Below are 23,914 nucleotides of genomic sequence, written 5' to 3' on the forward strand. Positions count from 1 at the left end.
TTATGGTTTGATTTATAGAAACGAGATCTCGATATCTTATTTTCTAAAATCACTTGACCTAAGTTTTTATCACTCAAACCTAATAAATCATTATAAAACATAAATTACCAATTCAAAAATCTTTTTAAAACTCTATTTGGCTCGTAAATATTAAATAATAAAATTTACGAGCTTACTTGTTGGATTTGGTGGCCTCAAACCACTATTTCTGGCACCACTAAAAATCGGGCTATTACAATTTTGATACATGCACGGATTGAGTAAAATTTTATTATATTTCATTCATAGAAGCTGTCAATATTCAACTTTGAAAAGTCAATAAATTTGCAATGAATTTTTAGATGACATCCAAGACTTTTTTGGGTTAAGACATCTCAATAGCATTCGAATATCTATCTCTTAGTTTCAAAACGCAATTTGAATCACTCAATTTCGAGTTCGAGAGCTCAAGTTATGACTATTTTAGTAAAGACTATGCGAGAAGAATTTTTGAACGAGATTATTATGGAAATTACGAGTTTCGAGCTTTAATTTTAGTTTAAATCATATTGGGTCAAATTTTTAGACTTAATTTTTATTATATATGAATCCAATATTGTATTTATTAGGTCTTATTATTTCATTATTTATTTATTCCAAATTTTAAATTTGTTTAAGTATTTTTAGTTTAGTTTAAAACTACTTTTTATTTAGGTTGTAGGACCCAATTTCTGCCCGGGCCTAATCAAAAAGGCCCAAAGCAGCCCAATTTCCGTAGACCTAGCCCACAACCATCTTCAGCACCACCATGCACCCACGTTCTCCACCACTGTAGCTTCCATGTGTGTGTAGCCTGCACGCTCTACACCAGCACACCCACGAACGGCTTCTCTCCACGCCATACACACCTGCACTAACAACTCATAGCAGTTGACAGCAGAAGAAAATGGCAGCAAGGAATTTGTGTTTTCTTTTTATTTATTTATTTATTTATTTCGGCTATAAAATCGACTAGAATGAAATGTACAAGGGGTTTTTTTTCCTTTTTACAAACAATAGCAAAATACAAAGAAAACATTGAAATACAGAGAAATCAAATCAATTGAGGAGGTTGAGTTTATTCATTTTCCAATTTCTCTTGCTTTTTTCCCCTTCTTTTTTGAGTGTGGTCTTGCTTTGTGATTGCAAAAAAAGTAAAAGAATAAGGAAGGGAGAAGGGGTACCAGAACACGTCCTTGAATCAGGGTCGAAAAGCCCATTTTTAGGCGCTGTTGGCCACCGAGTGTGGCGGTGTTTCGGTCTTGCGGTGGGGGAGAAGAACCAATAGGCGCATGGAGATTGGAATGAAGCCCTAGCAGAGTAGAAAGGGGGAAAACTTTTTTTTTCCCCTTTTGACTCACGACAGATAACTTTGGGGAGGGAGAGTTTTCTTTTATGCATAAACCAAAAAGGGAATTTATGTGTTAGGTCCCTCCCCATTTGCGTTGACTTTTGATTAAGCCTTGACTGCATCTTATTTATTTTTAAATCATCTCTGGAATTTATGCGCTACTTCATCTAGGTCCTCCTTTAAATGCTGCGTCTCAAGACCAGGGATATTTGCGTTTTAAATCCCTGTTTATATGAGCATATCCCTTTTTAGCCTTTGACTTTGTTTTAGTAATTTTCTTAATTCGTAAATTGTCCTTTAAATCTTATTTTGGTTTCAATTGAGTTTTTTAGTTTATGCTTTATTCTTTGTAAATTTTTTCCCTTCTAAAAAAATTGCTATATATATTATTATTATTCGTTTTTAAATTTTTTTCCCTTGATAATAGTATTTTAAAGTTATTTCATAGACCTTATGTTGTTTTAATTTGTTATTTTTTTTCCGTTTGTATAAACTTTTAAATTGTTCTATTATAAAATTTTATTTGTATTTTGAAGTTTTCTTTTATACATATCTCTTTATTTTGGAAATTCATATGATATTTATTTTAAATAATTTTATGCATTGATATGTTATACATTTTTGGGTATATATCTTTGTTTTTGTATTCTTTTGTGTATATATATTTTCTTAAATAGATCTATTTGTGTTTCGTATTTTCTATTTTTTATAATCTATATATATATAATTTACCCCTTTTTTAAAGACCCTATTTCATTATGTATTATTGTTTATTTTTAGACCTTTTATATTATTATTTCTGCATATACATATATTTTTACGATAAGTTTTTCTTCATTTTATGCAAATTATTTATTTAAGTTGGTATATTATATAGAAGGTATTCTGGTTTCCCTTTTACCTAATATTCATTTTAAAATTCATGCATGCATTACCCTTTGATATATTATTCATTTTCCTTAATTTTTTTATCTTTTTTTTCCATACTACTTGTTTTTAAATTTTTTACATGTAATTTGTTGGCTGTATATAGATGATTTCTAATTTCTTTTTCTTCACATGATTCATCCTTTATTTATTTATTTACTTGTTACATCTTGCTTGTATCATAATATTTCTTTTAAAATTGTCTTTTAAGTCATTGACCTTCGAGTATTTGTATTAGTATTTATATAGTATATGATATTGATAAACATATTAATTTACATGATTCTTGTGTTTAATTTGGTTTATTTCTGAATTGATCCCTGCTTAATTGGTGTTTTTATGATTTAATCTTGTTAGGGATGCAATTGGTCAAAAACGAGCAAAAAGGGGCCAAATTGAAAGACAAATCGTTGAATTGGGGCCAAATTAAAAAGATGGAGAAAGCCAATGATTTATCATATATTTTAACTTTGTAAAAAGCTAAAAATAGGAATATATTATGTTGTTTTATTATTTATTATTTTATTTTATTTTATTTTTATTAATTTAGGTTAAGCTATTTTTAGTAACCCCGTGTATATAAATAGGGGCTTTTAGTTCTTAGGAAATCATCCATTGTTTTTACATTCCTATTTCATTTTGGAATTGAATTACTCTCTCTCTTGTATTTCCTTCTTCAATTTGGAATTGAATAATCATTTTTTCTCTCTTTAATTTGACGTTACATTTTGTAGGCTTGTCTCCAATTTTTGTTTCTTTTCCATAATTGGGTCAATTACTCTCCAAGTCCTTTCCATTCATTTCTTCACCATAATCATCAATCTTCTTTCCAAGCTCACAAATCATAAACAATTTCATGCTTAACTAAATTCTATCTTAGCTTTAGGTCGATGTTCTTTCCGGTCGAGAATCGTGAGATTCTTACTCGCGTTTAAAATCCTTCCAATCGGTATTTACATTTTTCTTAAGTATCGGGATTGACAACTCATCCTTTAAAGACAATTCGATTTTAAGTCAAAAAGAGCTCGTTGGGTTGGAGTCGTGTTTTCTGATAGTTGGAGAAATGAATTGGTCGTGCTGTATTTGAATCTCCGAGAACAAATCAAAGAGGAGGTGATCGGGTTTAAACGACCCACGCGGTTGAGGCCGTTAATTTCAATTGGGTTCTTCAGAACGTAAGGTTACTGAAATCTTGAATCGCGAACATGTGTATCTCGGTTAGACTATCGATAAGGGTTGGTTTGCAGGACGTACCGGGACCAATTACGAAAGGAAGAATTGGTAGTCAGGACGTTCTTAATCACTATAACCAGCTTTTCGTTTGAATGAGAAGATCAATTTTCGAGGATCGATTCTCAACACGGAATTTACCGAGTCTAAGGCTAAGGCTTATTACATTTGATTGCAAATCCCAATTTAATTTCTGATTTATTTAATTATTTATCTTAACAGTTTTAATTATTTAGTTTCTAATCAATTTCAAAATCCCCGCTTAACTTATTTATTTGCTTATTTTTCAGCTGGTACGTTTTGAGTTGTGGGCACGACTCTAGCCGCGACTCTTGATACGACATTCTGTTCATAAGTCAAACATGGAAGTTTATTAGATACCAATCCTTGTGGACTCGACCCTACTACCACTCTTACTACTATTTAAAGTATTTAGTAGGAATTATTTTTGGTGGATTCGACACCCATCAAATTTTGGCGCCGTTGCCGGGGATTGGAGATATTTTCTAACTTTTGTTTGTCTACCTTATGACCAGATCAGAACCGGGAAATCTAGAGTTTGAGCCCAAAATCGATAAATTGGCCCAACAACTACGAAGAGAAGCCATACGACGTGGTAAACGGCCAAATCCCGAATTTGAAACTATATTTTACACCGAAGAAATTTTTGACGAACCAGACGAGATGACCGAACAGACAATACGCCAGCTCACAGCAGCACCAGATGAACAACAACCCTTATGTATAACCTATCCGGTAGGAGGAACGCCGTTTGAGCTAAAGTTGGGTTTGATCCACCTACTGCCTACTTTTTGTGGACTACAAAACGAAAATCCGCACACCCACCTTAAGGAGTTCCATATGGTGTGCACAAGCATGAAGCCTCAGGGAGTAACAGGAGACTAAATCAAACTTCGTGCTTTTCTGTTCTCATTAGCTGACTCTGCTAGAGAGTGGTTATTTTATTTGCCTCCGGGATCTGTCAACACATGGTCGACATGTCTCGTTTGTTTCTTGACAAGTTCTTCCCTGTAGCCCGAGCGACCTAACTAAGAAGGGACATCATAAGAATCTGTCAGAAGGACACTGAATCACTCTACGATTACTGGGAGCGATACAAAAAGTTGGGTGCTAGTTGCCCACAACATGGACTGACTGAACAGTCACTCTTGCAGTATTTTTATGAGGGATTACTCCTGATGGAGATGAAGATGATAGATGCTGCAAGTGGAAGGGCACTAGTCAATATGACTCCTCAAAGAGCGAGAGAATTGATTTCGACCATGGCTGCTAACTCTCAACAATTTTGACCGGCCACAGAACCCACGAAACGAGTTCATGGGTTAAGTTCTCTATCTCTAGAAGATAAATTTAAAATTTGACTAACATTGTTCAAAATTTGCTTACAGATAAGACGAGCCCAGCATGGTTGTGCGGAATTTGCACTAAGCCAGACCATCTGACGGACCCATGTCCGATTTTACATGAGAATTCGACAGAACAAGCGAATTCTGTCGGAAACTTTCCAAAACAGCCTTAAAGGCGATATGAACCCTTCTTGAACTCGTATAATGTAGGGTGGAAAGATCACCTGAATCTCAGTTATGGGTCGAATTCGTTGTTCAATCAACCGTTCCAACAAAAGCCACCATAGAATCAACAGATACCACCCCCAAAGTCATCTTTGGAAGCCATAGTGGAAAGGTTAGCCAACAGTACTGAGAAATTCTAACAAAAAACTGACATGCATTTGCAGGAGTTGGACAAGCAACTGAGCAAACTCGCACTCACGGTTAGCCGTTTGGAGTCCCAAGGTAAGTTGTCGTCCCAAACTGAGCCAAATCCTCGACACAATATAAGCGCTATAACGTTGAGGAACGGGAAGGTTTTGAGCCCGTACCTGGCACGAGTTGTGCCCACGACGCTGATTGAGATGAGAAGAAACTTGACACAGAGACTCCAATAGAGTCAGCACCACAAAGGTCATTTGTAGTACCAACTCCATTTCCCGAAAGACTTGCCTAATGTAAGAAGGAGCGAGACGAGAAGAAGATCATCGACACCTTCCGAAAGGTGGAAATCAACATACCTCTTCTCGATGCAATTAAGTAGATCTCACTATATACAAAATTCCTAAAAGAGTTATGCACGAGTAAAAGGAAACTTTTGGGCAATGAAAAGGTAAGTGTCGGAGAAAATGTCTCCGCCGTTTTGCAACGGAAAATACCACCCAAATGTAAGGACCAAGGTATGTTTTTCATATATTGTAAAATAGGTAGTGTCGGTATTAAAAAAGCAATGTGTGACTTAGGCACATTAATTAATGTTATGCCTTTGTCAATTTATAAACTACTTAACGCGGGTTCTTTAAAAGAAACATGTGTGATTATTCAGCTTGTAGATAGATACGTAGTGCATCCGGAAGGAGTGCTGGAGGATGTTCTTGTTAAGGTAAACGAGCTGATATTTCCTACAGACTTCTACATCATCGACATGAAGGATGACAACTCGGTCAATTCATCTGAGATGCTTCTTGGAAGACCATTCTTAAGTTCCGCACGAACGAAAATTGATGTTTGGAGTGGAACACTTACCATGGAATTTGACAATGAAGTGGTTAGGTTTAATGTCTATGAGGATATGGGACATCCCAATAATAAGTCACAAATTGTGCCTTGCAGGAATGTAGATCTCGATGTTAAGCAAGAGGAATTATCGATGATAAAAAAACCAATACGTGAAGCTGTCATGAAAGCCTCAAAATTAGAGTTGAAACCGTTTCCAGAACGTATAATGATTTCGACAGAGAAAAATGCAAACTTGAACAGAGAAGCTCAAAGGCACCTCAATCCACTAATGATAGGGGAATCCAGGAAGGGCTTCAAAGATAATGGGCAAAGGTCGAAACTTTTCTGCAAGAGCATCCAAGTGCACGAGATGGAAAAATTAAGTCTCAATGAGCCAAACGGATAACATTTAGGGTCGTTGAGCTAACAACGTTAAACAAAAGTGCTTTTTGGGAGGCAACCCAAATTTATTTTCATTTATTTAATTTTGAGTTTTAGTAAGATTTAGGTTGTAAATAAATAAATTTTTATTTAATCTAGTGAATTTGTTGTTTTCAAGAACGTAATGGAGGTTTTCCAGAAGTAGGATAATGATGGTGGCGTGGGCACGCCGTGCTAAATACTAACAATTATTTCCCAACGCCGACAACATCGATTGAAACACATGGGGAGTATTCTTAACCTTTCTCTTTGCTTGTTGTTTGAGTTACTAAACTTTATTGCATATAACACATGCTTGAGGACAAGCATAGATTAAGTAGGGGGGTTGAGTTGATAAGTAAATATGCATGACTATTGCCGCATGTCTCTTTTTTGCATGTGTTCAATCTTACGTTGAATTCATTCGATAGTTTATTTGACATTGAACCTTTACTCTCATACTTAGTTAATTTGGACAATTGGGCAAATTTTTTATTTTAAAAGTTCAAGTATATAGAATAGTCGACATTTATGTTTTAAAGTTGATATATGTAGCTGAATTTTTCGTATAAATTGACTGTTTGAAAAAAAATTATATTTGCTTGTGCATGAATAAATAAATAAATAAAATAACTAAAGGTTCAAGTTATGAGTGAAGTTTCGAAAACGTGACCGGATTGAGTAACCGAGGTAAGGTGCTTGGGTTGTTATCTTATCTCGCGTAAAAAAGTTCGAATGACAAGTCGATAGCTTACAAACATTCCGCTAATTGAGGTTTCAAAAAAAATTTAATAAATAAATAAAGACTGTTTGAACTGAGTAACCGGGATAAGGTGCTTAGGTTGTCATCCTAGTTCGCGTAAAAAGGTTTGACCACATCAATAATTTTATTTTTTCTAATGCGTAGTTAATTAATAATGCCTTGCAAATTAATTGGATTCAAACTCAATTTAATGAAATTATTTAGTTCACATATTTCAAAAAAAAGTTACACTTGTTGATCAAACTATATATTTTGAGCATTTATTTATTTATTTTTCTAAGTTGTTTACATTGATTATGTATGCGGAAAAGAGGCTCGATTTTTAATAAATTGTAGAATCAATTTCAATGTTTGAAAGGATAACATGCTTGAGGGCAAGCATGAGCTAAGTAGGGGGAGTTGATAAACATATTAATTTACATGATTCTTTTGTTTAATTTGGTTTATTTCTGAATTGATCCCTGCTTAATTGGTGTTTTTATGATTTAATCTTGTCAGTGATGCAATTGGTTAAAAACGAGCAAAAAGGGGACAAATTGAAAGACAAATCGTTGAATTGGGGCCAAATTAAAAGGATGGAGAAAGCCAATGATTTATCATAATTTTGACTTTGTAAAAAGCTAAAAATAGGAATATATTATATTATTTTATTTTATTATTTATTATTTATTTTATTTGTTGCCATTGCATGAACCCTAATTTGTTCCTTTGTATTTCCTTATTACTTTTGATTATTCATGTAATATTATTGCCATGTATTTTTATTTCATGCTCCATATTATGCTTGATGATTATTTTTATATCAAAATTTAAATTCCAAATTTTCACCCAACATCGATTGCTTTTTACCCTTAAGTAAACCAAACGAATATATTTTGAGCCGATTTTATAATTGCTTATTTGGAAACTCCTCAAAACAAGGCAATGTTTCGTGTTTGGAAATTCGCGAAATCGTGCCTTAACGTTCTGGGTTTCGATTTACCGTTTGACCAAATAACTGAGTACCCTTTTAAAAATTCATATGTGAGATTTGGAAACCATGAGGTGATTTTGATTTCGAGGGTTTAAGTTGTCGCATCCAAACGTGCTGGATGTGATATTCTATTCCTTCGGAACAAAGGAATCTTAAAAGTCCAATTCGAGTTATTCAAATGTTTTAAAAGAAATTCCATTTCAAAATATCTTTTAAATTTTAGACATAAGGACATTGTTTAATCAATTTTGTACCAATTCTGGGCGTAACGAGGGTGCTAATCCTTCCTCGTACGTAACCGACTCCCGAACCCATTTTCTCAAACACGTAGGCCAAAATAGATATTTTAATAAAATAAAATATTTTATTAGATGATCCGATCGCACCTAAACAAAAAGGATTGGTGGCGACTCCAAACTTTCATTTTAAAAAGTCGATTCCCGTTTTTTGGAAAATGGTTTCGACATAGGTTAAATAGCTTAATTATCTTTTCAAATTGTGAAGATTATCTTCAAGCTTTTTCTTGCAATATTTTCTTTGTTGGAGGAAAAATTAGAGACGTTTAAAAGGGGTTGTGGATTCATCTGGTTTCCAAAGTTCCTTGAGATTTCTGCACTCCACTTTCCATCTTTTTCATCTATCTTGTTTCGTTTCTTTGTTATTTTATTTTTACTTAATTGTTTCTAATATTTGATTTGGATTCCTTATTCTTTTTCTATCTTAATTATTTGTTTTAATTGCTACCTTTTTAATTCTTAAATCTAACTTGAATTTGTTTGCATTTCAAGTTGTTTTGAACTTCGAGTTCTCCTTCATTCATCTACAGCACTGGACCAAATTCACGACTTGGACAAATTTACAATCCTATTTCTTGCGCATCCTTATCACATTTACATTATTATTGAAATCTAAATCCAAAATTTCAAATCTATGGTACTAAGCATAAACGATTTTTTAACATTTGCGACATTGACTCTCCTCATATGTCAAGTATCATATTTTGACTCATCCAAAAACAGATTTGCATTAACGAATGCTTGAGGTGTGAAGTAGTTCAAAGAGATTTCGTATTGATCTCCAGTCCTTAGCCAAGGCAATTAGTCTAAGTTGATACAAGAAGATGTGCTGCTAACATAGATAACCGAATGTAGACATCATCTGACACCCTTTTAACTTTTATTTAGAAGAATCGAATTACACATACCAACCACTAAAAGGTTATGTTGAAAATGACTTTTGGCTCTTCCAAAAATTGAGGATCATGACAAGTTGTTAAATTCCCCTCACCATCGACGAATATAATCATTCATGAATTAAGCATTTTTCAATTGAAATAGATTATATTGCCAACTTAATTGGAAATGAAGAGGTCAGATAATTACCACTGCTTATTAGAATTAAAGATAAACTACGCAAATGATCACTCAATTATACTTGTATTTTTGTTTTGATTATCTAATTTTAAAAAAATTTTAATTTAGACACTAACATTTAAATCCATTCCTGTTTTGGTCACCTACCATTAAATTAATATAATAACACATTTAATCCCCAACACTTACATAATCTATCAATTTTATCCTAATTCTAAATAATTTAATAAATTTAACCATTCTCATTTACAAAATCTATTAATTTAATTCTCAAATTTCCTAACCAAAACTTTCAATTTTTAAAATAAAGGTACCTCACACCTATAAATTTGTAAAACCCAAAAAAGAACAAAAAAACATATGTCAACTAACAAGCCATTTTTCGAGTCAATTTTTAATTATTTATTTTTTCTAGAGAAAAAAATAGATTCATCCCACATTTATAAGTTTTTAATTATTTTCTTTTAATTTTTAGATCCACGATAAACAATACAAATCAATCATAATTTGATTTAATTTTAAATTATTTACCAAATTAATTAAAATTACATTAGTCAAAGTGAAAATTTATTTTTTAAAAATATTAAATTATTTATATAATTTTATTACATTTTCTGTTTTTAAAATTTATATAATCTATTACTTTTAATGATGTTTAATTAATTTTTCTAGCACTAACTTCATAAAAAAAATATAAACAAAAAGAGTTAAAAATAATTTCAACTATAAATAAAATAATTAATAGATGTGAAATACCTCAATTCTAAATGTTGAAAGCTTTAGTTAAAAAGTTTAAGGATCAAATTGATAGTATTTGTAAATGTGAAAAATTTATTAAACTATTTAAAATTATAATCAAATTGATTAAATATGTAAGTACTGGTGAGTTATTATACAAGAACAAATTTATGCGTTTGCCTAAATTGAAAATTTTTAAAGTTGAATGACCAAAACAGGAACTTAGGTGATAGTTTACACTAGAATTAATAAAACAATGCCCCAACTCTAACAAATGGAATTCCTTTGGAAAAAAGCACACGACATTCAAGCTATACCAGGAAAACAGAGTAAATGCAATCTATGCACATCGACATCCCTTACAAGCAATGCAAACGGATAACCTATCTTCATCACCTGTGCCACTAGAGAGAAGTAAAGCACACACTATATCCTAGGGTCAATAAACTTTGGCGCAAGTGCTGTATGCTTTTCTTAAAAAGAGAAAGAACGAAAGTTTTGTTTGTATACCACAAAAGGCTCTGCATCATCTTTTGGCATCTTGAGAAGGTCCTCCAATCCGGTTCTCACCCTTTGATCCTTCCGGGAATCAGAATCTGGTGACACACTTCTTGCATTGCTAGGATCAGCATTTGGTATTTGTCCCAATAGACTTTGTCAAAGTGCTGTATGCTTTTCTTAAAAAGCGAAAAAGAATAGAAGTTTTGTTTGTATACCACAAAAGGCTCGTCATCTTTTGGCATCTTGAGAAGGTCCTCCAATCTGGTTCTCACCCTTTTGATCCTTCCGGGAAGCATCAGAATCTGGTGATAAACTTCTTGCATTGCTAGGATCAGCGTTCGGTATTTGTTCGATAGATTTTTGTTTAATAGCCTTGTCTTGCACCACAGCGGAACTGCTAGACTCTGATTTACTTTTGTCTTCACCCGGTTCACTAGCATTTTGCTGAGTTTTAGTTATTCTAACTGCCGATTGTTTCTTTGACTCAACAGCGATTTCCTTTACTGCCTCCTCTAGCTTACCTAGTCTCCTTTTTACCTCGAAAAGCTCTGGATTAGGCGCAATTTGGTACACCTCTTTATCTTTCTCCTCTTCTTCTTGCTTCCTTTTCATTTCTTCTTCTTCATCGTGCTTCTTTTTCTCCTCTAGCTCCTAAGGTGAATGAAACAGTTTTAGGTGAAAGAAAATGAGCTTACAGATAGAAAGAGACACAGCAAAAAGGAAAACTTAGTTACCGCTTCCATTTTCCTCATTTCATAGCGAGCATATTGAGCTACCAAGTACAGAGCTGTTACAGAACAAATATAATTTTTTAAACCAGCAGTAAACCATGAGATCTTCCAAATATAAAATCAACAGAGTTAAGCTTGTTAGTTGAGATACCCAATGAAGGCATGCACGCAAAGAAGAGCTGCACCAAATGGAAATCTAGCCTGAAATAAAATTAACATATGGAAGCATAAGTCCCCCAACAACTATAGAAAGATGCCAAGAAGTTAACTAAAGCACTAATTATGAGAGAAGACAATGCTTTCACTCAATAAAATCATTTTAAAAGATCTTAGCTTCTCAGATTAAAGATATGCCAGAGTTTGAGAACTTCATGAATAATGCAAGGACTGCAACTCATTCAGAGCATTGAACTGCACATAACAAGTACAGGGACAGTTTGGTTTGGATGAAAGATCTATTAAGTTACAAAGGAAGCCAAGTGGAACCCATTTGATTTTTTAATGATAACAAGTAAAATGTGGAATTGAGGAGAGCAAAAAGATACAAGGTGCAAACTGTATCATGTATATCTCATCAACTTCTCATCACATTCAATTGTATAATGAAATGCTCCATGAAGAACTTAATTACTTAAAACTATTCAATTTTAGCAGCCTTAATTTTTATTCCAACCATTGAATTAATCAAGCAAATGCTAAAACAGAGAGTAATACCCAAATTTCTTTTTCTTTGGAGGATGAGTGAAGAGGATCTTAGCAGCAGTCAAGAAGTCAAGATTGTCAAGCTGACGATACGACTCATTGAAAGTGCTCACATTTGATTCAATCTTGCCATCAACAATGTCGATATTGTTCTTCTTCTTGTTCTTGCCATCTTTGATGCTGCTGCAAAAGGGTCTTGTCTTGAAATGGGTTGAGAGTCGAGCACAAATACTTCTGGCGCGAAACATACCAATGCTAGGGACAGTAGCTTATGCAGTCAGGACCATATCATACCCATTTTTAAGCTTGAAACTTTAACTGCTAATAGCAAGTTTTTCTTAGTTCTTCAAGCTCCATAATACTTTATCTATAAAAATGATCAAAAAAAAAAGAAGTTGAAGAAATAAAAGGAAATATTTAAATGAAATGGAAAAACAAATCAATTCTTTTTGTTGGTAATGGGTTTTGTACTAAGATAGAGAACTTAGAAGAAGAAACAATCAGCAAAGGAACAAAGTTTGTTGCATAATCAGACAGCTTTGTCATGTCACAAACATTAATCTCAAAAGAAAATAAATAAATAAATAAACAAACTGTGTTGAAAAGGGAAATGAAAATGCGGTGTATAATACCATATTCAACTCTTAAACACTCTGTTCACAGTTCACACACCATGCCACCTTCGTTGCCCGGACTCGGCAATTTGGGGTGCTGTACCTGAATCGACGCGATCCGACACGGGCTACGGGTCAGATCCGGAAAAAAACCAGCGGACACGGCGGTGGGTGAGAACTGCGATGAGAAGGAAAAAAAACTGATTTGTAGAGACGAGAGAGAGGGACTATTAGGGTTAATAAATGCTGTATTTATACGGTTAAACTACTCAGTTGGTCACCCAACTTTTAGAATACTTGCACTTTGGTCATCTAAAAAATCCTTGCAATTTCGTCACTAAATTTTTAAAGCATTTTCATTTTAATCACCCAAACCTTAAATTTAATAAGGTGGTTGACTGTGCATGCTACATAATATGTTGACACTTTTATTTTGATCATCTAACTTTTAAATCATTCTTATTTTGGTTACCTAAAAAATTTATAATTTTTAAGTATTGACCAAGATAAAAATAAATTAAGGATTAAAGTAAAAAAGTTGTAGAAATTAAAGTAATGCATTATGTAGACACCTAAATTAATTTTGAACTCATTGGGCATCGATTTTATTGAATTAAAGGGTTATATTTAAAATTGACTTTTTTAAGCTAATTCAATAACTGAGTTAAATTTTAATTTGATAAACTTTGATTTTAGAATTAAGGTTAGGGGTACATACGGGCTAAGCTTAATTTCTTTTTAAATTGAGCGGATAAATTCAACTTTTGATGATTGAAATTTGACCGTTCATGGTAAGTTTTAAGTTGAGCTTTATCATTGAATAATGTTGGAAATTGATTATAATAAATAAACGTGAAATGGAGATGAGATTGAACTCTTTTCCAAATTTGAGCTTGATTTCGTTTTTGGTTCAAAATTAATAAAACTCGAATTTTTTAATGCAAAATTTCTATTTTAAAAGTCAATTATCTGAATCAATGTTATACAGAATGAAGAAGCTCAAGCTTATTGTATCAGAGAATTGGCGTAGTTAGCTAATTTATTACTCGCTGGAATTCACACAATGCCTGAACCTAATGTCCAACAGATTGCATGGCTATGCCTGAGAATGTTGTTTTTGACATAAAAATGGCAGTGCTGGCTGCTGATTACCGTCCAATATAGGTACAAAAAGATACATCTTTGAAGATGAGGATGGTCTTTGCAGCGATAGATATATGAAAGGAGTATAATTCACCAATTTGAGTGAAGAAAATAGCTTCTAAAGGAGTGGATGATCTGAGAATATTGCTACAATCCAGAGCAGGAGTCTAGTATCTAAGTTACTACAACTCTTCATTTTTCTTAAAATATCCGTGTCTGATATATACTTGGACATAAGCATGAAGATATGATACTCCAAAGACCCTCCAAGTACAGGAAAATCCTTAAAAAAAACTGAACATACCCATGTAGGACACATAACCGTGTCTAACACGCAACGATGTGCGGGGAACATAGCTTAGCATCTTAGCTCAGGCATGCCTGCAATGAAGCCAATACCTTCCAGGGAGATTTATAAAAAATGCACCTCTAGGTCAACAGGAGCTAAATTTATAAAATATGAAAAGAATCAGAATAAAATTTGAACAAATCTAAGATGCCTTAATCTGATAAATATAGTTTTGTTCATAATATAACATCACAATCCAACTGCATTGAAGATGAAGACATTTTACTATAATAAATCTAGTTAGACCACAGTTTAGAAGTATTACTGATGGGTGCTACAATTCAATATATTGAGACTCCCCAATATATTTGTAACAAGAGGTAATTTTGGAAGGTTGGTTTTGAATAAGACTTCCATGTTTTCAAAAAAAAAAAAATCCGCAATACAAACATTCCTGACAACAAATTATTCACAACAGTTTTGATTAAAGAATGGTGTGCTTGGAAAATCTTTCAAGTTGACTAATTTATGCCCTATCGGGAAAACTACATAAGGCTCTAGAAAAAGGGAGCAAAGAAAAGGGGGAGTTTAAACTATAAAGCACCAGCCTTTAGATAGATAGATGGAGGTTACAGCTGAGAAGTTGACCAAACCAAATAATTTCAGGTCTGCTTCGACTGCATCCACTCTACGAAATTATCCAGGATCAATGGCCAAGCAAGGTCCGGATTATAATTACTGAAGTCCGGGAAACTTATCTGTTAAAAACATCCAAAAAGGAAATAAGGTGAGCACTTCCTCAATTATTAACCAGTTCCTACTATTTGTATTGTTCAATTTTTTATGCCAGAGAAAGTGTAGTTGCAAGAACTGGAAATTTTAACCACTAAAGAAAAAGTATACCAAGCGGTTTAGAAATCTCATCCAGCACAAAATATAAAGAAATCTATCAATGAAAAAGAAAAAGTACTCAGAGAAAAGAGCTCTCATGAGCAGGGAATCAATTATAACCCAAAATCTGCAGAAAGAGAGGGCACCCCTTCAGTCTCCTCTCTTTTCTTAGTCTACGAATATGCCATGGAACTTCTACTGCATACTACCAAATTGCCGTTAATGTCTTCATTTTTGAATGTACTGAATATGGCATCACATTCCCAATAATCCTTAACTAAAAAGTATTCCATTTGAAAGATATTGGTAAAATTCAGTCACTCCAGATTTTTTTTCTTTCACGAAGTGATGTCTGTGTGAGCATATCTTAAGAAATGCACAGAACTATTCACTTTCCCAATATTTTCTTTTTTAAATAAGGGAACATCTACACGTGGGTAACACAATAGAAAATTCCATGACAAAGATAAACTTTGAGGTACCTCATTGCAGAACCGAAAAAAACCCATCCATTGATCCATGTTTATGACCTTATAATCACTCTGAATCTGCATTAACAACACAAGCATAGTTAAGAGGATACTTTCTCTTCCTCTAATCTGGATGGGTAAAACATAGCACCACATTAGAAATGGGCAAATTGTTTCCATAATCTAGCATATCAAGTTGTCAGATTCAATGACCATTTCAGCAACCACTTAAAGCTCAAAGATTAAATATTAAGTTAAAACAATAACCCTATTTTCCACAAGAAATTTTGATGAGCTCATCAGCATAACAATGAGATCCATATGAATATAGACTGCACAGAATCATTTAACAAAATAGATTCCAAAATCCTAGCAGCTAAAACTGAAATGAACTCACTCCCCCACAATAACAGATGAGATTGAGCACATATAAACAGTAACATCCCAGAAATCAAGAATGTGAAGCATAAACAGCTACAACTTCCAAGGTTGCATTTAACAATAGTAGCAACCCACCTTCAAATACTCAATAAAATAGTCAACTTGCGCTCGGAAATGGGATCCTAAAACAAGATCCAGCAATTGACATATACTCTCTATATCTATACTCTTTTGTTTCTCCTCTGCAGCAGTAAATTTGAGGAAGTCAGGAGGAGTGCTATCAGGAAAAAATGTATTTAAGCATCCACACTAGGTATCATAATATTATCATAATACCTGTCAGGCAATAGCAGAATGAATAGGAATAGAAATCCTCAAATTTTGATGGTCTCTTGACCTATTTAATATGAGACAGAGCATCAGCACTTTCATAGCATACCCCTCAATTATAGTTCATGTGAAACAAGCCTATTGAATATCATGCATGCTTTCAGATATCAAGTTGTTTAGAATTTTCTACCTCTTTCTCTAGCTCTGGCAGGGCCTTCCTTAATTTACTTACAGTGTCAGCTCTCAGCGCTTTCATTCCTCTTCGCCATTCCTCCTATAAAGGTAAGATTCTAATCCATTTTTGAACATATAATTTAACTAAAACCATATAAAAACACACAAATACAAATATATACTCATAGAGAGCTTGGAATTTAAGGGACAAGTATATTAATTGCGCCAAACAGAATGCATCAGCCAACATATATCCATGTTATTAAGATACTCTGAGGAATCATAACTGCATTAAGAAGAAGAAACTTCAGTCTACAAAATGCGTTTTTTGTGGAGAAACTAGACATTTTCACAACTCATAGATATAATGATTAAATCATAAAGATTAGATACTAATCAAATCAACTCAAGATTTAAACAACTAAGTTAATCGGTTGGGGGTAATATTTAAGCTAATAATAGTTAATTTATTAAGGTAAAACATATATATGAAAGCTAGGAGTCAAAAGGCTGTTAAACCATGAAAGTTAAAGGGCTAAGTGTCGTCTTAAGGAGATGACAACATTCCCCACATTGTTCATGGGGCAGCCGACTGTTGTAGGGGGTAAGGAAGTGTGAGATTATTCTAGACAATAGGAGAAAAGAAAGAAAAAGAGGTGTGAGAAGAACAAAGAAAAATTAGAGAGAAAGCTTTACAAAAGAATCAGCTAAACTAGAAGGTAAAAAGAGAGAGGCTTAAATTGTGACCTTCAATTGGTTAAATCCTTAGATTTCCATTCTTATTTGAGTGAGAAAACTATTTTAACCTTTTGCTATCGAAAGGGAGGAGAGAAAAATTGAGAGAAATCAACCATATTCAGTCAACTAGAAGGGGAAGAAGTCTAGCTTGAACCGTTGCATTTTACCTTCTTTTCATGAACCTTAACTTTAAACTTTGATGATTTTTATTATTATTAAGTTTATGTTGTGTTGTTGCCATTGAAGGGGGAGTTTCAATTAAGGATGGTGTAGGAAGAAGTCAAGGATTCATAGTCAAAACACTAAGGGAGAAAGGTAAGGGAGCTAGTTAATCAAGTTGAAGAAAAAGAAGGTGGAACAGTTTAGAAAATTTACTATCCTGTACTGGTTGAAGGCGTTGATAATCTTGAAGACAAAATCTATCAAGTAAAGTTGTCCATAAAAGCAAAGTTAGGACAGCCATTGATATGAATCATGCTTCAATTTTTACTCATGAAGAAGCTCTTCAAATTATTTATACGAATTGGGACAATCATTGATATGAATCCTTTAAGAGTCAAGCAATGGGTTTTTGGACTCACAAGGTATGACAATTAACAAAGGACAATCAACCTAATAGTAATCTTATTCAATGAAAATATAATAGATTAAACTTGCCTTTTGAAATAAAAGCAAATGAAGATGGTAAAACAAAAATTCTTACCAAGGTGAAGTATCCTTGTTTTTCTGCTTTCATTTTCCTGCCATGAAAATGTAGCATTTAACACAAAAGCTTAAACTAGAAGTTACAAATGGATCATCAGATGAATCTATCCGAAACTTACCAAGCAAGCATCAAGATCCTAACATCTGTGTGATCAACTTCCATATCAGAACATAAAGTTTCAATCCCTTCTGGGCTGTTCAAATAATGTATCATAACATTACAATGCATTTCAAAAATAGTCAAGTGTACAATGATTTCTATAATGATAACATCAATTTTTAATATCCATCACTTTAAAGATCATATATAAAAGACATAATTCATTTTTCAACATCAGCATTTTAGCTTTACACAGGAGTCTTTTGATAGTATTAAGAATTTCTAGAATAAAGTTACCGATATTATTTGTACATGACTGCCTAAACTTATTCCATTATTATTTGGGCACTTCTATTATAACTTTATAAGTTGTTCTAACTCTTCAATTTCCCAAAGAACCATACCTAATTGGCATACCTATGGAGTACTAAACTTCCAAGAAAAAACTAAGAAAAGATAACTATATCCTTGTTGTAAACACATCTACATGTAGCACTCACTACAGAGTCCAAGCTACATGGAAGCTAGTGCATAAAAAACAGTTAGCTTGAATTCTTAGATTTTGGAGCAATTTATCATCTGATAAAACCCCAAAAACACTTCTTCACACAAGAAAGTGCACTTCTTCAATTTCATAAAAAGCTCCTCTTTTTCAGCACCTCCAAAACTTGTTGCAAGTGAGATAAATGTTCTTCCTTGCTTTTGCAACTATTTATTCAGATAGAAATGTACTTGCAAAAGCCTACAAACTCAACGTGGGGCTAGCAATGAGATCCTTAAAATAGTAAAACCTATATGAATGACAAGTGAGAAAAATTCATATAGTTTAATCACTATTTAGGACCTAACTTCAATGATATTGACAGATGTTTACAAATTTTCAACATGCAAAACTATCTAGAATATGGTAATCTAATATATTAGTAATTATCAAAATCCAGAAGATACCAAAGAAATCTCTCCAAAATTACAAGGTAAGACCAATATCACAAATTGAACATGTGCTACTAAGTACTTACTCAATCATACCGAGAGACCTATTGGCATAAGAATGAAACAGGTTGTCAATCCGTTCCATCTCTTTTGAAGATGCCCTACTTGAAGCTGAGAAATACAGAACAGTGTCAATTCATTTACCACATAGCCTTACAACAACTTAGATAATAAACTTGAGCAATAAATAAATGTTAAAAGCATTCTAGCTACATCATCTACAATGAGGTCTCAAGTCTCATGCAAGGATTAAGAGCTTTATGTCATCTTTCAAGGTAGGCTCAGGTAAATTACATGTCAATGAAGTATTTAAGAACCAACTATTAAGCTTGCTATGATTGATTGGTCTCCTAGATTAGAGTGTATGCTTGGTTTAACAAATTAGTTTTTGGAACTCAAAAACACTGTATAGTTCTCATGTGAACCCCTATCGCTAAGTTCTGTACCTGTTCTTGCTCTTTGAAATTTCTAAATGCATATTTTTTTCTGAAAATCCGCTGGAGCTTCAAGCCAAATTAGTAAGCTTTTTGTTGCAACTTGCGACCCTGTTTGATGTAAGACCTCCACATGTGCTTCAGAACCAGTTCAGATTGCATATAATCTGCCGCTATTTCTCATTTCAATTAAAGAGAATTGATAACTAGTTGACTTCTACTCCTATGAGGAACTGCTAATTATTTTCTCCTGCTCTTAATTAGAATATCTGCTAGCCATAATTTGAAGTTTGATAGAATCTAAAGCTGAAATCAAACCTGTCCTTTTGTCGTCAGACAAAACAAACAGACAGAGCCGAAGAAAGGAAGATTTTCCACTATGTTTAACCCAAGCCGAGAAGCCCCATCTTGCCAACAAGTAGATTATAGATGTAATATATATTGATATCAAGACATAATTTTTATCAGTTAGGCTCAACGATTTCCTTCAGTTGCTTCAACTTCTCTAACTAAGCCATGTCAACACCAATTTCAGAGTTAACTACCCTAAGAATGAAGCTATTTTCTATCCTTAAAATTAACAGGAGTGTTGTGTTCGAAGATTAAACACGAGATTTCACCTTCCAATCCAGTAATCTAAGGATTTCTCTCGTTGATTTTCAATTCCGTTCAATCATTTTCCCGATAATTAATTTCACACCTGCACCCCCAATCTTTCTACTTACTAAACTAAATTTCATGATAGCTCATCGTATCAATCAAATCCACCAAAATTACATAATTCCTTTACCGGGCTTTCGTTTTTAATTAAATCATTTCCAAAATCAACCATAAAATTAAGAGAGAGAGAGAGAGAGAGAGAGAGAGAGAGAGAATTACCGGTGCGAAAGAGATCGGAGGGAGAAAAGTTAATGGAATTGGTTGAATTGGGCTGACCGGCTTTCTTAGATGCAGAGCGACGCATCATAAGCAATACAAGCGAAGCTTCGTCGCTCGACAAGGACGAACAAAAATACAACTTAATAATCTATCTGCCTACCGTCAATTGGGCAATTGGCCTTACTTTTATTTTACTTTTTTCATCCGCCGAGCGACACTATTCATCAAATAATTTAACTCAAATTTATTTTGGCTCGATTGAATTATAAATTTGAAGCTCCTTTAATTTTATTTGCTTAATTATTTGATAAAAATAAATTCGATTCTCATCTTCAATTTTAAACTTAATTATTTATATTTGAATTTAAGTTTACCTTCGAAAATTTTCAGTATTAGTTAAAAATAATAAGTTAAATCTGACTTGTGAGATATTTGTTCAACAAAAGAATTATCATTTTTTTTAAATTAGGGTAAACTACAAAAATAGTCACTTTTGTTTGCCTCAGGTTACACTTTAGTAACTTATGTTTGAAATGTTACGTTTTAGTCATTTATGTTATTATTTTGTTACGAAGTAATAACTCTTCCGTTAAGTTCCGTTATCTCCCTGACGGTAATCTTACGTGGCAATCCAACTAGATTTTAAGTGCCTATGTGACATTCCAACTAGATTTTAAGTGCCACCTTGGATTTCCAAATGGGATGAGAATAGATTTTTAATTAAATAAATTTAATTAATTAAAAATTTTAAACCTTAAAATATTAGTTGAAAAAACCTTCATCTCCTCTATTTTTTTTTAGCTTTCTTTTTCGTTTGACTAAAAAAAGCTATTATCATCAGAATTTTTTATTCACCTCCAAAAACAAAAGAGGATTCAATGGAGGGTCCAAGTATGTCTTCTTTATCGACAAATTTATGTTCTAAGACTTAAAATCAAGTGGTTTGTTTGTTCAATCCAATTTTTGTTTGTTTATTAGTTTGTTCTAAGACAAATGTATGTCTTCTTCACGTTCTTGAATAATTGGTTTCTCAATCTGATTTTTTCTGATCTGAACCGGCTCGTTTGTTCACAATCCTTTGTGAGTATTCCTTATTTTTCTTTCTTATTGTTGATTTTGTGGTGATATGGAACTAATATAAAAAAAAGTTACATTCTCAATCATCTGTTCTGCATCTGTTTTGGCTTTTTTTGATTAATTTCATTTTAGATGGAATTATTTCACTTATTTTGCTTTTCTTGAATGTGCGAAATCTTGTATGGAAACTCGTAATCTATCACTCTATCTTTTGTACTATCGTTGTTGTTAATATAGAATGGATTCAAGTTGTATACTTTATTGAGAAAATAAAAATCTTTCTTATTAATGAATACAAGGACAGACATCCCAGCAGCCACAATAGCATCAGCAACTGATGTCTCAGATGCAATCACAGCCTACTCAGTTGAAGCAACAGCTGGGTTTACAAAAGCAGCCCAATCAAGTACAACAAAATATGCAGCAGACACTTCAAGCATCAGGTCAAAATCAAATTCCTTGCTTCAATTGTATCAATCACAGAGTTGTTTCAAAGACATCATCAAGTATGTTTTTGAATTTTTACAGTTACATACTGTTGCTCTTTGCCTTATTTCTTTGTTGCTTTTTGATATTGTGTTATTTAGAATAGTCTGAAATTTCTAGCAGTTTGTTTGATTATGTTAGGTTGGTTCCACTCAATTCCTTTGTCCAACATTTGTATCTTTGTTCTTCCTAATAATCTAACTTTCAAGATATTCCCAACATGAAGCTCAACATGAAATATATGGTTAGTAGATTGCAGTCTTTGAAATCGGCTTGTTACTGTTTGTGCATCAAACTAGAGGGTAAACATGCTTGCAAATGTTAGGAGTCTTGTTTGGAGAAGGATGCACAAAGAATGTCCAAATAAGCAAGTAATTACAGTGAGGCATTTCTTTCCTGCATGAAATGGTCTAAAGGGCGTCAAAACTCGATTGTTTTAGTGGTGTCTTCGCTCAGTTTCACTGCTTCCGCTGAGACATGAGATTTGTGCTATAGATTTAGTTAAGTTTTATATTTGAACTGTACATCCCTTGTGTCTAATTTGTTCCACAAATCATTTTAATGCTTTAGTCTGATTCGCCCTTATTAGCTATATTATGATTCCCGCGTCTCCCTTTTTATGCTATGTGCACATTAATTTTCTTTGAGAATTGGTCATATTCTACTCAAATTTACCACTATTCCCTAAGTTATTTATTTCAATGATCTTTTAGACATGCAACAAAATCATATTGATTGATATTAAGTTTTTGAAATCTGCAATCTTCACAAGCTTGCAGATTGATATTAAGAACTGTGGTTGCTTATAAACGCTCCCTTGTCATGTTGATGATCAAGCTGCTGCAGTCCCACCTACAAATGCTTTTTTGCTTATGCATTGTGGATCCACTCCTACTAAGAGCTGGTTAGAAGAATCTAACAGGGTCGAAAAGGACGAGGAAGAAATCATGGGTGTAAATAAAATATGAACCAGACATGTAAATTTGAAATTAATTACCAAATAATATGAACAATTTCATACTATAAAAATTAGAATCTTTTGTCTCGTAGTTAACAATTATTTTCACTCAATTGGCATTGTAAAAAGGAGAGAAAGAAATAAACAGGCACTACATTACTTTGATCCTGTATTTATACATTTTTTTTTACTTCAATTGGTTGATGATTTGGTCTGCAAAATGAAAGTAATCAATTTTAATTTCACATGTGGTTGTCTTTACCATGAATACCTTACACATAATTTATGAAAATTTTACTCTATAAGTTTGCTCCACAAGATATATATTTTAGTTTATCTATATATATTAGTGTGAGGATGAACATTCCATATGGCTTGTTATAAATCCGAGTATTAATAACAACTGTAAGATATTAAAAAGTTCATTGACATATATTACAAAGGATAGTCATCCTTCCCCTAGTTGAAGAATGTAATTATAATAGTAAATCAAATGCATAATTTAGCCGGATGAAGTATGTATTAACAAATATATTCATACATCCTCCGGGTTATGAATGTAAGTTGTATAAGGAATTACATGAAAAAATGTGCAAAAGTTGAAGGCGAATTTTGGACTTTCTTGTTCCGGGTGTTTGCTTGTTATAAAATCGAGTATTAAAAATAACTTTACAATATTACCAACTTTCATTGACTATATAACCCACGAGTTTGCCTTAAATATTAATGTCGACATCGTTTATGTGTTATTAAAATAAAACAGAACTGAACATTCCATATGGCTTGTTATAAATCCGAGTATTAATAACAACTGTAAGATATTAAATAGTTTCGTTGACGTATATTACAAAGGATAGTCATCGTTCTTCCGGTTGAAGAACGTAATTATAATAGTAAATCAAATACATAATTTAGCCGGGTGAAGTATGTATTAACAGATATACTCATACGTCCTCCG

The 23,914-nt window shown here is 33.1% G+C and overlaps 2 protein-coding genes and 2 long non-coding RNA genes across 8 annotated transcripts; 1 reads left to right on the top strand and 3 right to left on the bottom strand.

Annotated features, from left to right (window-relative positions):
- Positions 1-256: 256 nt before the first annotated feature.
- LOC107889053 (uncharacterized) lies at positions 257-1,987 on the bottom strand. The gene is made up of 2 exons (XR_005901098.1): positions 1,203-1,987; positions 257-887 (listed from the first exon to the last, which is right to left on the bottom strand). It is a non-coding gene; the product is annotated as an uncharacterized lncRNA (long non-coding RNA).
- An 8,618-nt stretch (positions 1,988-10,605) lies between these two features.
- Positions 10,606-13,129, bottom strand: LOC107889050 (vicilin-like seed storage protein At2g18540). Of its 3 annotated transcripts, XM_016813348.2 has the most exons (6): positions 12,927-13,129; positions 12,307-12,661; positions 11,744-11,793; positions 11,596-11,648; positions 11,077-11,512; positions 10,606-10,979 (listed from the first exon to the last, which is right to left on the bottom strand). In XM_016813348.2, the coding sequence occupies exons 2-5, from the start codon at positions 12,540-12,542 to the stop codon at positions 11,090-11,092; spliced, it is 762 nt and encodes a 253-aa protein (XP_016668837.1). In that variant the 5' UTR covers positions 12,543-12,661; positions 12,927-13,129; the 3' UTR covers positions 10,606-10,979; positions 11,077-11,089. The 3 variants fall into 3 exon arrangements, with proteins under 3 accessions (XP_016668837.1, XP_016668836.1, XP_040932355.1); XM_016813347.2 differs by having other exon boundaries at positions 10,606-11,512; XM_041076421.1 differs by having other exon boundaries at positions 10,606-11,512; positions 12,307-12,549; positions 12,927-13,125.
- Positions 13,130-14,601: 1,472 nt separating this feature from the next.
- On the bottom strand, positions 14,602-20,758 carry LOC107889051 (DCN1-like protein 4). 3 transcript variants are annotated; one of them, XM_016813351.2, is made up of 10 exons: positions 20,436-20,568; positions 19,569-19,667; positions 19,149-19,233; positions 18,149-18,223; positions 18,028-18,064; positions 16,603-16,686; positions 16,419-16,479; positions 16,218-16,324; positions 15,714-15,779; positions 14,602-15,098 (listed from the first exon to the last, which is right to left on the bottom strand). In XM_016813351.2, exons 3-10 carry the CDS (start codon positions 19,205-19,207, stop codon positions 15,003-15,005), a joined length of 585 nt encoding a protein of 194 aa, XP_016668840.1. In that variant the 5' UTR covers positions 19,208-19,233; positions 19,569-19,667; positions 20,436-20,568; the 3' UTR covers positions 14,602-15,002. The 3 variants fall into 3 exon arrangements, with proteins under 3 accessions (XP_016668840.1, XP_016668838.1, XP_016668839.1); XM_016813349.2 differs by lacking the exon at positions 19,569-19,667 and having other exon boundaries at positions 20,436-20,758; XM_016813350.2 differs by lacking the exons at positions 14,602-15,098; positions 19,569-19,667 and adding an exon at positions 15,167-15,226 and having other exon boundaries at positions 20,436-20,750.
- Positions 20,759-21,817: 1,059 nt separating this feature from the next.
- LOC121206117 (uncharacterized) lies at positions 21,818-23,121 on the top strand. The gene is made up of 2 exons (XR_005901100.1): positions 21,818-21,955; positions 22,845-23,121. It is a non-coding gene; the product is annotated as an uncharacterized lncRNA (long non-coding RNA).
- Positions 23,122-23,914: the final 793 nt, after the last annotated feature.

The sequence above is a fragment of the Gossypium hirsutum genome, chromosome A09 (assembly GCF_007990345.1).
Source record: "Gossypium hirsutum isolate 1008001.06 chromosome A09, Gossypium_hirsutum_v2.1, whole genome shotgun sequence".
In the NCBI taxonomy this organism is placed as follows: Eukaryota; Viridiplantae; Streptophyta; class Magnoliopsida; order Malvales; family Malvaceae; genus Gossypium; species Gossypium hirsutum.

Bases quoted from the DNA above. Each gene is read 5' to 3' on its own strand.
- LOC107889050 (XM_016813348.2), bottom strand. From the start codon at position 12,542: ATGTTTCGCGCCAGAAGTATTTGTGCTCGACTCTCAACCCATTTCAAG. The intron at 11,649-11,743 runs GTATCTCAACTA...GTTCTGTAACAG, and splicing joins TGCGTGCATGCCTTCATTGG to CTCTGTACTTGGTAGCTCAA. The intron at 11,513-11,595 runs GTAACTAAGTTT...CATTCACCTTAG, and splicing joins AAATGAGGAAAATGGAAGCG to GAGCTAGAGGAGAAAAAGAA.
- LOC107889051 (XM_016813349.2), bottom strand. From the start codon at position 20,523: ATGATGCGTCGCTCTGCATCTAAGAAAGCCGGTCAGCCCAATTCAACC. The intron at 19,234-20,435 runs GTAATTCTCTCT...TGTATTTCTCAG, and splicing joins CTCCGATCTCTTTCGCACCG to CTTCAAGTAGGGCATCTTCA. The intron at 15,099-15,713 runs GTACCTCAAAGT...TGTTTTTAACAG, and splicing joins TTTTTCGGTTCTGCAATGAG to ATAAGTTTCCCGGACTTCAG.